This window comes from Melozone crissalis, unplaced genomic scaffold (assembly GCF_028551555.1).
Source record: "Melozone crissalis strain CALT ecotype California unplaced genomic scaffold, PUWL_Pcris_2 ptg000111l_1, whole genome shotgun sequence".
Classification (NCBI taxonomy): Eukaryota; Metazoa; Chordata; class Aves; order Passeriformes; family Passerellidae; genus Melozone; species Melozone crissalis.
In genome coordinates, this window is record NW_026535888.1 from 7,671,893 (window position 1) to 7,684,054 (window position 12,162).

A 12,162-nucleotide genomic window follows, 5' to 3' on the forward strand; every position below is an offset into this window, starting at 1 on the left:
CAGTAGTTCTGTACGTGCTGTCTCCGTCCTTGCCTTGGGGTTTCAATTTCCAGTGGGATTTGCTGAGCAGAAAATTCTGGAATTCTGGAGTGGCTGCGGGGTCCTACGTGCATGTAGGGATGGCTGGTGACACTGTACTGGGGCTTGCACTCTCTGTAAATTCCAACAAGACTGTAACAGGGGATAGTAGGGACTGTATGATTTTGGCTCTCTGGTGCCTTTCATCTGTCAATGTTTTTGTGCTTTCGAAAGTTGCAATAAATAAACCTCGTGCTACATCTAGCAAGTCAATTGTTTTGTATTCCTCAGTAAACCTGGGAAGGTTGTCCCCTGCAGTGCTCTGAGCCCATAACTCCCATCAGGAGGCAAAGTCACAACTCTAAAAGTTTAGGTTCTGAGTTTCTCCTGCTGCTGATTTCCTCACTGTCATCTCCATGCCCACAGCCACCAGCTCAAGACTATTCCTGCTGTTAAATGTTCAAATGGCTCCTGGCACTTTTGTCATGAAATTCCTGGCACTTTTAGGGACACAGGACTGCAAAAGGACCATTTCCAGGAGGCTTCTAGGATGGGTGTGTGGATGGTGTGGCCACAGGGCTGACCTGGCCCCAAGGACAGAGAGTAGCCCTGAGTGGATTTAATGCTCTGAGCTGAGCTCCTGAAATTCCTGGGCAAATTTGAAATGCTTCACCCCAGTTTTGCAAAGCAACTTTTGAGTGAGTCCATCCCTCCTGTTGAACATCCTGTGGCAGTTCCAGCAGCTGGGGGGGCTGGGTTATATCCCCCTGGATTCTGTGGGATTCTGTTGGAGCTGCTCACTCTGTGGCTTCCCCCAAAATTCCCACTGGATTCTGTAGGACCCAGTTGGAGCTGCTCACTCTGTGGCTTCCCCCAAAATTCCTGCTGGATTCTGTGGGATTTGTTGGAGCTGCTCACTCTGTGGCTTCCCCCAAAACTCCCCCTGGATTCTGCAGGACTCTGTTGGAGCTGCTCACTCTGTGGCTTCCCCCAAAACCAGGGGAGACAAGGAGGCTGCGCTGGAGTGATTCATCCCCTGCAGCCCAGGCTGAGGTGAGGCAGGTGAATCACCTGGGCAGCTGCCACTCCTGCCAGCCAGAGCCAAGGGTGCCCAGCTCTGCTTCAGCCTTCAGGGGCTGCCCACAGGCCAAATCCCCTCTGAAAACTGCTCTCAGCTGCCTGCAGCTTCCATCAATTACAGAGAATGTGAGGATATGGATCCAGGATCCTCATCCAGGATATGGGTTCAGCTGGATGTCAGAGTGACTGTGTGAGAAGGGATCTGGGGAAAAGGCTCTGCTTCCCTTTCCCTGGAGATCCCTGGGTTTGTCCTCTTGGGCTGTAGGGGACCAACACCCCAACATTTCATTCCAAGTGTGCAGAGCTTTCCCTGGGTTTATCCTGTTGGGATTTAGAGGGCAACATCCCATTATTCCATTCCATTCCAGATTGGAGAGCTCTCCCTGGGTATGTCCTATTAGGATTTAGGGGCCAATATCCCAATATTCTATTCCAAGTGTGAAGAGCTCTCCCTGGCTTTGTCCCAGGATTTAGGACATCCCAATATTTCATTGCAGGTGTGGAGAGCTCACCTGAATTTGTTTTGTTAGGATTTAGAGGGCAATATCCCAACATTTCATTGCAGGTGTGGAGAGCTCTCCTTGCATATGTCCTATTAGGATTTAGGGGGCTAAATCCTACCACGGGGCTAAATCCTATTAGGGTTCCAGGTTGGAGAGCTCACCTGCATTTGTTTTGTTAGGATTTAGAGGGCAACATCACAACATTTCATTCCAGGTTGGAGAGCTCTCCCTGGCTTTGTCCTATTAGGATTTAGGGAGAAATATCCCAACATTTCGTTCCAGGTTGAAGAGCTCACCTGCATTTGTTTTGTTAGGATTTGGAGGGCAACATTCCATTATTCCATTCCAGGTCTGGAGAGCTCTCCCTGGCTTTGTCCCAGGATTTAGGACATCCCAACATTTCATTCCAGCTGTGGACAGGTGTCCCTGGGTATGTCCTATTAGGATTTAGGGGGCAATATCCCAACATTTTGTTCCAGGTTAGAGAGCTCACCTGCATTTGTTTTGTTAGGATTTAGGGGGCAACATCCCATTATTCCATTCCAGGTGTGCAGAGCTCTCTCTGGGTTTGTCCCAGGATTTAGGACATCCCAACATTTCATTCCAGGTTGGAGAGCTCTCCCTGGGTATGTCCTGTTAGGATTTAGAGGGCAACATCCCAACATTTCATTCCAGTTTGGAGAGCTTTCCCTGGCTTTGTCCTGTTTAGAGGGCAACATCCTATTAGTCCATTCTAGGTTGGAGAGCTCTCCCTGGCTTTGTCCCAGGATTTAGGACATCCCAACATTTCATTCCAGGTGTGCAGAGCTCTCCCTCATCCCACCCACAGATGCAGCTTTGATGTTCAGGTCCATCCTATAACAAACACGTTAATCGTGTAGGTGAGGTGTCAGGGCATGACTTAAACCTTGGGCTGGACAAGGTTTAGACACAAAATCCCCTCAACAAGTGGCAATTTAACAGTGAAAAAGCAGATTTGGCCCTGGGAATGTGTGGGGAGGTTGAGGATTCTTTTCTCCCGTGGGTTTTGTGGCTTTCTCTGGGCTGTGCCCTTGGCAGCGAAAGGAAATCACCCAGGAATGCTGATTTATGTCAGGCTGAGGTGGCTGAAACCCAAATTTGTGTGAATATGTGTGAATGTGGGGGAAACCCGGAGGTTCAGTGTATGAATTCTGAAGACAGACCCTCTCCAGACCTTTCAGATGTGCATTTCAGAGAGAGCATTATCCAGGGACAGAGGTTTGGGAACAGACACTCCACATGCTCAGGGTCACCCCAGCCACCACACTTCCCTTCATCCTTCATTTTTCCAGGTGGCAAGAGCTGGATAACCTGGAAGGAGCAATTAAAAAACTTGTCAGATGTAGGAGTACTTTTTGTGTTGACAGAGTGACAAAACTATCCTTTGTCTCCTTAAAAAGGAAAAAAGCCCAAAAGTTTCTTTCCTCAATTAGCAAAAAAGACGCCTCATAAGACCTAAGAAACTTCACCTCAGACTCAAGGATAGCCAATTGGATATAAGCCAAAAAAATTACTAGAAAAAGAAGAAAACAAAGAAACTATTGCTTTTGTGAAGTGTTTTACCAAGAGCAAGAGTCTCTTGCACCTAGCTCGGTTTTTCTCTGTGAGGAGTTTTGTTATTTTGCCTTTTATGAAAACTTTTTTATTTCCAACTCTACCACAAAAGCTATCCTGCTAATTTTATGCCTTCTAAAGTAGCTGGGCTATCTTAAGTGTAATATAAATCTCCAAAAACTTTTGAGACCTTGTTGGAACCCAGGACATTCCTCTGGCTGCCCTGGAGAACTTGAGACCCTGGCAGGGGGCTCATAGACCTTGCAATGGAGTCAAAACCACCTGTGCCTTTGATTTTAGCCCATGGAAACAATTACCAACTTTGTGTGAGGATTTACAAGCCACAAGAGTTTGAATAGAATGATAGTGAATTTATCATCATGTGAAAATGTAGAATTTTGGGGTTTTTAGAATGGGGGTTCAAGAGGAAAGATGGAGGAATCTGGGCATGTCCTGTCCTTCTCCTTCTTCTTCTTCTTGTCCTCCATCTTCTGCTGGGATGGTGACACTTCTGGATTGGTTTAGAGTAGAGACAGACTGTCTAACGTAGGTGATAGGTATTGGAAAATTATTGTAAATAAAATATATGTAGTTTTTAGTATAAAAAGATAACATCGACCCAAGCCGGTCAGTGTGCCACAAACTGACCTCCTGGACAGACCTCAGCAGGTCAGAGAAAGAATGTGTCAGGAAAATGAATCCACAAACACCAGAAGTTTATGTCCAAAAAGGAGACAGAGGAGTCCTTTTACTTTATTCCAATAAAGGGAGAGGCCATGGGGCATTCCCCTGGGATCTCTCCGATTTTTGGAGGGCACAGCCTCCTTTTTATCCCAATTTCCCAGCTGCATTTCCCTTCTCTCTTTCCCCATTTCTGAGGTACTTGAGAGGTTCAGACTCCCCAGTATGACTGATACTAAAGATTCCCCTCCAATGTACAACCCTCCCTTTTGATTGTTAATTCTTACAGAATTTAGGGGTTTTCCTTCCCTATTGTTTCTTTCATCTTTCAATGTCTAATTTCATTTATCAGCAAACCTAAAGTTTATTTGTAAAATCAAATATCTTTTCCCATTCATCAATCAGTGGAATCCTTCCCATTGTTTCTTTTATCTCCCAGTGCTGGTTTTATCTCCCAGCAGACCCACAGCTGATTTGGAAAGATAAATCTGCTATTCCTCTCAAATGTTATAGATAAGAAATAATAAACAACCTTGAAAACGAGAACAGAGGAATCCTGACTCTTCTTTGGTCTTGGGGCTGGGAAAAAAGAGACTTTCCAACACTTTGGGGTCATCTCAACACCAGAGACACCCCGTCAAGCCCTAGCTCAAAAAGACTCCTGTATCAGTCAGGGGTCATAGCAAATCCCCCACAACCTTGAGGGCCCCAAATCCAGCAGGAGGGCCCCAAATCCAGCAGGAGGGCTCCAAATCCAGCAGCAGGGCCCCAAATTCAGCAGGAGGGCCCCAATTCCAGCCCCTGGTGTCAGGATCAGTGCTGGGGCACTGCTGGCTCTGCTGGGGCTGTTTGCTCTGTGTGTCCTGTCAGTGATTCTGTCTGTAATCATGGATTGTTTTGCTCTTTTGGGGAGATAGGTTCATTTGCCTTCGCTCCTTTCTAATGAAGGTCGAAAAGATATAACTAGAGCTGAGAAGGAAGAGGAGAAAAGGGGAAAATCAGAAGAAGAGGCTCTTGTGACCAAGCGAGGGGAGCCGGTGAGGATCAAGATCTTTGAAGGAGGGTGAGTGTCTCATTTTATTTATTTATCTTCTTGTGTCTCACACTTGTGTAGAGTTGTTACAATGATGGCAAGGTGCCACTGGAGGTGAGCAGATGGAGCTGGATTTCAGTTTGTTTTCCACAGCCACTGTTATAAAACTCAGCCCTCCAGATCTGGAGTGCATTAATTTCCTATTTTTGAGCTGTCCTAAAGTCAGCAGTCACCTGGATCTCTTCTCTGAGTGGGTGGTTGAGTGAAGAGCACAAATCCATCTCGCAGCTGTCTCTGAGGTGATGTCTCTGTATCTCCTCAATCTTTTCAGAGATTGCCTTCTCCTGCAAATGATATTCCTGAACAACTCCTGACTGTTGTTCCCATTCTGAGGAGGGTCTGGGCAGGTCTTTCCTGATGCCTGGGGTTTGGGTGAGGAACTAAAGAAGCGTTTTGTTCGTGTGATTTCCATCCCACACAACTGAAATAGCTCAAACCAGAATGGATGCAAGGCCTTAATTTGATGTGCATCTCAAACCTGGGCTCCAGGTAACCCAGGGGGTGCCTCAGGAATTCAACACTGGTCTAATGTTGCTGTTTATTTCTTTAAAATTTTAAAAAATAGCTCACAAGCAATGTGTCTGGGGGTTGCAATTAAAGATCATCCTTCCTGGGTGTTGCAGAGGGGGTCAAGTTGGTGCAAGCAATTTCCAGCAGGATTTATCCGTTCTGCCCTTGCTGTTGGGTGCTCTTGGTTTCTGTGTGTTAGAAAAAGGCTTTCATTAGGCTGTGCTTGTGGTTTTTCTGCTATTACCAGATGAAATTTGCTTTTATTTTAAAATACCTTGTTAGCAGATGGTCAAACTAGCAAAGCAAGAGGGAAAATCAGTGCTTGGGGACAGAACAGCTGCTTGTTGGTCAGTAGAGCTCAGCTCTGTCCCAGCTGTGGGCTCTGTGTGCCCAGCTCAGGTTTGGGCAGGGATGGGGGATGCAAAGAGCCAACCAGGGCCAGCTCTGCTGTGGCTGTGGCCTGACATGGCTCAGGGAGCAGCAGAATGAGAGATGTGAGGGACTCAGGAAATCTCTGTCACCCTCCTGTGGCAGATGGGACCCCTGGGACCCACTGGGATGGTGTCTTGCTTTCGGAAAGACAGGAGTCTGCTAACAAAGGCAGGAGCCTCCCCTGAAATGGAGAATGCAAACCCTCCCCACTCCTCTGAATTGCCTTAAATTTTAAATTAAGGGGCTCTCTGGCAAAAATATGGGAGCAGGAATAACAGTTCTTTAATGGGGAAAGGAAACAAATAAAAGGATAAAATGAACAATGCAGTAAACCAAAACAACCCTGGCAGAGTCAGAACCCAACCTGACACCCTGTGGGTCAGGCTGTTGGCAGCAGTCCCATTGGAATTGTGGCTCAGCCCTCCTGCAGTGTCAGGGCTGCTTCTGCTGGAGCAGGGATCCTGGAGAAAGGTGCAGTCTCTGCCTCTGAAGATCCAGGGGCAGAGGCAGCTGCTGCTCCTCTGGGCAATCCAGTGCAGAAGCCGTGCTGGAGTTCCAGAATCTCCAGATTCTATCCGGGTAGGAATGCTTGGCTCCTCCCTCTGGGCTCCCATCTCCCAATGGGATGCTGTAGTTCTTATCAGCCATGCAGGGACATTCAATAGCTGTTATCAGCAGGTGTCCCCTCCTGAGGGAGGTGTGAATGTGGTCACTCAAAGAGAGGGATAATGCAAACTGCCCACTTGACAAAGGTAATCTGCCATACAGATGGTAATAGAAAACAACTTGCATTGCAATTTTCAACAGATGGGTTTTATTGCCCTCAGTGCCATGGGAACCTCAGTTCCCCTGAACTGGGTGGTTCCTGTGGCTGCTCAGGGGTGTTCCTGCATTCCTTCACGTCCCTGATTGAAGCAGCTCAGCATTACCAGGACTGAAAATCCCCCTGCCCCGCTCAGAGCAGCTCAGGGGGCCCTCAGTGCTGCACCCCTCGTGCTTTTCTCACACAGGGGTGGCTTTGTCCCCACCCCAGCACAGCCAAGGGACAAGGGGTCTGTGCAGCTGCCAGGGTCTAACGCTGTTTATTTCTTAAAAATGTTGAATTGCTCTTCCTGTTTGCTGCGATTCCCAGGATGGACTCTGAGAGCAGAGGGCTGGGGACACTCAGGCCGTGTCCTTCTGCATGGCAGCCACAAACCAGAGCTCTGTGCCATCCAGGGAATGTGCCAGCCATCCTCAACCTGTGTTGGCTTTAATTTTAAACTTCCTATGGCTCTGCCTGTGTCCCTCTGGCTGGGACTCACTAGGAGCTCACAGCAATGAATTCCATGCCTGAATTCCATGTCTGGATGCCATGGCACTGCCCAGGGCCAGCAGGACAGGCTGTGCTCCCTGTACCCCCCACCTCATTCCCACAAGGTTTTGGTGTCGGGGTGGGCAGCCCCAGCAGCCAGGACCTTTTCCTGCTGTTCTGTCCCAGGTATCTGCCAGGACCTTTTCCTGCTGCCCCTTCCCAGGGGTGTGTGAGGACCTTTTCCTGCCGCTCCTTCCCTGGGGTCTGCCAGGACCTTTTCCCGCTGCTCTTTCCCAGGTATCTGCCAGGACCTTTTCCTGAAGACAATTCCACAGGTGCCTGGTCTGTTCTTCAAGCTCCCAAATGGAACAGATTCCCTTTCCTGGCCATCTCTTGAAAACGTTTTACACCAAGTGCAGCCATTTTTAAGACATTATTTCATTCTCTTATTTTGCTTTTTTTCCCTATTAAAATTTCTTCCTTGACTCATTTTTCCCTTTATTTACTGGTTTCACACTGAATACTCCTGGCCAGGCCCATCCTTCCAGGGGATGAAGTTGGCTTCAAAGATTTTGGATCCATCCCATGCTTTGTTGTCTCAACCAAGGAATGAGATTATAAAGAAATTCACAAAATGTGCACTTGCTGCAACTCTTTTAGCTCCTTCTTCCCCTCATTTTTTATTTCCTTGAAGCTCTTGCCTTTCTCTCTGTGCTACCATCTTCAGCTCTTTTCCTTCTGTAGAGTCTTCTGGCTTCCCCAATCCCATCATTTTCCCCAGTCCCATCACTTTCCCCCTCAGAGCACTTCCAGAACCATCTCTGAGATTTCTCCTGCTGCTCTCCAGCCTCCTAGCTGGAATTTTATTCCTTGGCTTTCAGGGGAGACCGGAAAAGCCAAATTTCCTCTTTTCACCATTCCCACTTGTCAGGAAGGAGCTCATGAACCCTCTCAGAGCACTGGGGGCAGCTTGGCTCCCCTTGTCTCCCCTGGAGGTGTCTCCTTCACAGCTATGGGAGTGGATTGCCTTCTGTGGAAAAGAAGTCTTTTCCTCAGGGTCTGGGTATCTGTTGAATGGTGACTTTTAGGGCTCTAAAACCTTGCAGGGTCCTAGTTGCTAAAAGCTTTAGTGATAGAGAAATCCAACAAAATTTGTCAATTTAGACCTAAGCACTGCCCTGTCGGCCCAGGCGAGTGGCCGCAAAACGGAGGCATTTTTCTGTAGGATAAAGGAGTTATTTTCCCAGAGTCTGGGCAGCAGTTGAAAGGTGGCCTTTAGGGCTCCAAGGATTTGCAGGGTCCTAGTTGCTGGCCACTTTAGATTTGGAGAAATCCAGCAAAGTTTCCCAATTTCTAACCTGGCGCCGCCCTGTCATCCAGAGCGAGTGGCCTCAAATGGAGGCCATTTTCTGTGTGAAAAAGAAGTCCTTTCCCCAGGGTCTGGGTATCAATTGAAATATGACTTTTAGGGCTCTAAAACCTTGCAGGGTCCTCGTTGCTGGCAGCTTTAGTTTTGGAAAAATCCAGCAAAGTTTGCAGATTTCTAACCTTCTAACCTCTGTTTCCCCCTGGGAAGGGTTTGAATACAGCACTTGGGGGTTCCTGGAGGTTCCTTGAGCCTGGGTTTGGGATCAGGGCTCAGCAGTGCCGAGCATGGGGCTCAGCCCTTCCCTCCCCTCTCCTCTCTGTGTGAAGGATTTGTGGTGCCAGCTCAGGATGAGGCCCAGAGGATCCCAGAGGAGCTGGCTGTGGAGATTTGTAGCTCCTAGTGAGCTTCCAGCACTGGGCTCCTGATGGGAAGTGTTGGTGATGGAGAGAGGGAGACTGACTCAGTGATCAGAATCTGATTTTATTGTGGGATACAAACACTTTTTTACTATTTCAGGGAGACTAGTAATGTGTACTGCAGTGATTAGGTTAAAATCACACACACAAATGTATGCACATAACAACATCTCTTGCTTGCAGAGTTTAATGGGATTTTCTTTTTCTGGTAAACCCATTTGATTGAATCTTCATGCAATCCAGGTCTAATTTTCAAAGTTCCATTTGCTTTTGCCAAGGCATCCTGCTATCAAATCTCTTCTGTCAGCCAGGTCCAAAATCCATCATCTCTCTTGTGTTCCCCAGCATTCCACCAGGAAGTGGCTCTGCAGACCCTCTGCAGCATCTCTGGTGCCCTGGAAGCCTCAGGAGGGACCTTCATGGTCCTGCCTTAACCTCTCCACATTGCACTGGGGCTGGGTCCATGCAGTTTTCTGCTGGAAGAACAAATTCCTCTTGGAGAGGAATTGAGTGCCTTGAGGTCACTCCATGTGTAATTTCAGCCGCAGCTTTTTATTTGGAATTGTGGAATTCTGTCAGGCTGGATCAATCCCCACTCTGAGCAGATGGCCTCAGCCCTTGAGGGGAGGCTGGAGTCATTTAACACCCCAAGGACGGGTTGGGGGCTGCACAGGCTCCTCAGGTTGTGCTTGGGAGAGCCATTAAACAGCCAGGTCAATGCCTGAGCTCCTCAAGGATCCAATCAAAACATCCACTGGGCTCCATTAAACAGCCAGGTCAATGCCTGAGCTCCTCAGGAGCCAATCAAAGCATCCACTGGGCTCGTCCTGAGGGATGCTCTGCTGGTCTGGAGCAGGGAAAATGATCTCTGAAGGTCAGGCTGGCCAGCTGGAGAAGTGCTGTGGTTCCTTGGTGGCTCGGTGTCACCTTCATCACCCCCCTGGGGTGCCCATTCTGCAATCTGACATCATGGAACCAGAGATTGGTATCGACCTGGGGCGGGCTGGGCTCTGTGCCGCTCTCAGGCTCTGCTCAGGGACGTGCTCCCTGCTCGCTGCCATTCCCACCATGGAACCTGAGAGCAGAGGGCTGGGGATGCTCAATCCATGTCCTGCTGCTTCACAGCCCGGCCCTCTGTGCTGTTATGGGGACAATTAGTTGGCTTAGTTAATTAGTTAATTATGACCAGTGGGAAAAACAGTACCAAGATCTATACAGCTAAAAACCTTAACTGACATCCCCAAACCAGTGTCATGTGTAATTTTCTCTTTGGAAAACATCCCTTTTAACTGCTTTAGGGGAAAAAAACAGTTTTGGCTGTAATGTTATGATTGGAGGCACAAATATCTGAGTATCCTGGCACTCCCACCTTAAAAAACACCTTCCCTTCACACGATCTCGTGAAAAAAACCCACACATCCACAAGGAGGGCATTTCACTTCAGAGGGATGCTCAGAGTGGGGCTGTGCCCCAAAGGCTGCTCCACTCTGTGGTTTGGAGGAATCCAAACCCTTCCCTCTTTGTCTTCACCAAAATGTGACAGAATTGGAGGTGCCCAGCCATGGGATCTCCTGAACTGAGATCTCCTGAACTGGGGCTCTGAACTGGGGTCGTAAATCCGCATCTCCCTCAAGCCTGGATACAGCCCCTTTCTGAATGATTGGGGATGCCTGAAGCTGACCTTCACCTTCCCTGGTGAGCCTCAGGGCTGAGGGCTGGAGCTGCCATGTAGCCCTTCCCTTCCCTTCCCTTCCCTTCCCTTCCCTTCCCTTCCCTTCCCTTCCCTTCCCTTCCCTTCCCTTCCCTTCCCTTCCCTTCCCTTCCCTTCCCTTCCCTTCCCTTCCCTTCCCTTCCCTTTTTTGGGGTTTTAGGCACTTAGGAACACCACAGAGCCCTCGATCTGCCTCCCTGAGCCTGAACCGCAAAATATTTTCTTCTGCTTGAAGGAGAATGTAGAAAATGGAGCTGATTTATCAGATTTGAACTTGATTGCTGATGAGTGGATGGATAAGGAGAAAATCCCCACCTGGGCTTGACCAGGAGCTGCTCTGAGCCTCCCTGCCCTGCTCTCCTCCCAGTTCTTTGCTGTGGGAGCTGTGGTGGCTTCCCAGGGCTGATGTCACCCTGTTGGGGAAGATGAAACAGGAAAGCCTTATTAATATGATTGCCTGGAAAAAGATTTTGAGAATATGGAAACTATAAGTGAGATTGAAATGAAAGCAAGCTTTGAGATCCCTCAGTTACTCAACAACTGGAAAACAATGGCATGGCCAGCTGAAGGTGATCCCCTTTGGATCAAACAACACCCTCTGCTTGCAGACAGGTCCAAGGCTCAGAGCAGACCCTGCCAGCTTGGCAGAAGGGGCCCAAAGAGGAGTTTTTAGGGTTTAAAATGTAACCCTAAATGATTCTCATAGGCTGTATGTTAATGCTGTAGGATTTGTATATTGATCTAGATTTGTTAGTGAGAATGAGAATATTCAGCACAGAAAAAGATTTATGGTATTGTAATGGGAGCCTTGAGCTCTTACCCCTTTCACTCTCTTAAGGTTTTACTCTCTTATCCTCTCCCCCTCTCTTCTCTGGGCCCTGCTCTGAGCTGTGGCTGGCAGCTCCCAGCAGGGCCCTGCACCCAGGCCCTTTGCAATAAACCACAAGTTCCCAGCCCTGGCTGCAGAGATCTCTGCTCTCTGTCTGTCCCAACCATCCTACCCCCGGCGCTCCTACATCACCCTGTTCCTGTGGCCAGCCCAGCTCCCTGGGCTCACCTGCTGGAATTCCCCTGGACAAAGGCTCCATGCTGAACCAGCCATGACCCCAACCCCCGCCAGGGGATTTCCTCGGCTCAGACGAGTTCTGAGAATTCTCCCTGTTTGTTTTGGAAGGAGTCACTGGTCCCAAAGGCAGGGGTTGAGGGGACCAGGGAAGGAGGAATTCGAGGCACTTCCCGCTGCCCTGAGCACCAGGGAGAGCCAAGGGCAGATCCTTTGTTTAACATAAAATGTGGGATCAGGGATTACCCAGGGTAGGAAGGGACCACCAGGATCCTGGAGTCCTGGCAGAGGCAGGACTGGCATACCTGGCAGTCCTGGCAGTGAACTCACTCAGAGCCCAAGGGCAGTACCTGGAATGGGAACACATCTTTGTGGAGCAGGACTGGGCTTAAACAGGAATCACCAGATCCCAGAATG

General features: G+C 48.7%; 1 protein-coding gene across 2 annotated transcripts in view; it reads left to right on the forward strand.

Moving 5' to 3' along the window:
- Positions 1-12,162, forward strand: part of HIVEP3 (HIVEP zinc finger 3) — a 297,820-nt gene that overhangs the window by 234,434 nt on the left and 51,224 nt on the right. For both annotated transcript variants that reach the window (XM_054292448.1, XM_054292449.1), the window contains one exon: positions 4,775-4,920. In XM_054292448.1, the coding sequence (XP_054148423.1) occupies positions 4,775-4,920 (146 nt within the window). The remainder of the gene's footprint in view (positions 1-4,774; positions 4,921-12,162) is intronic.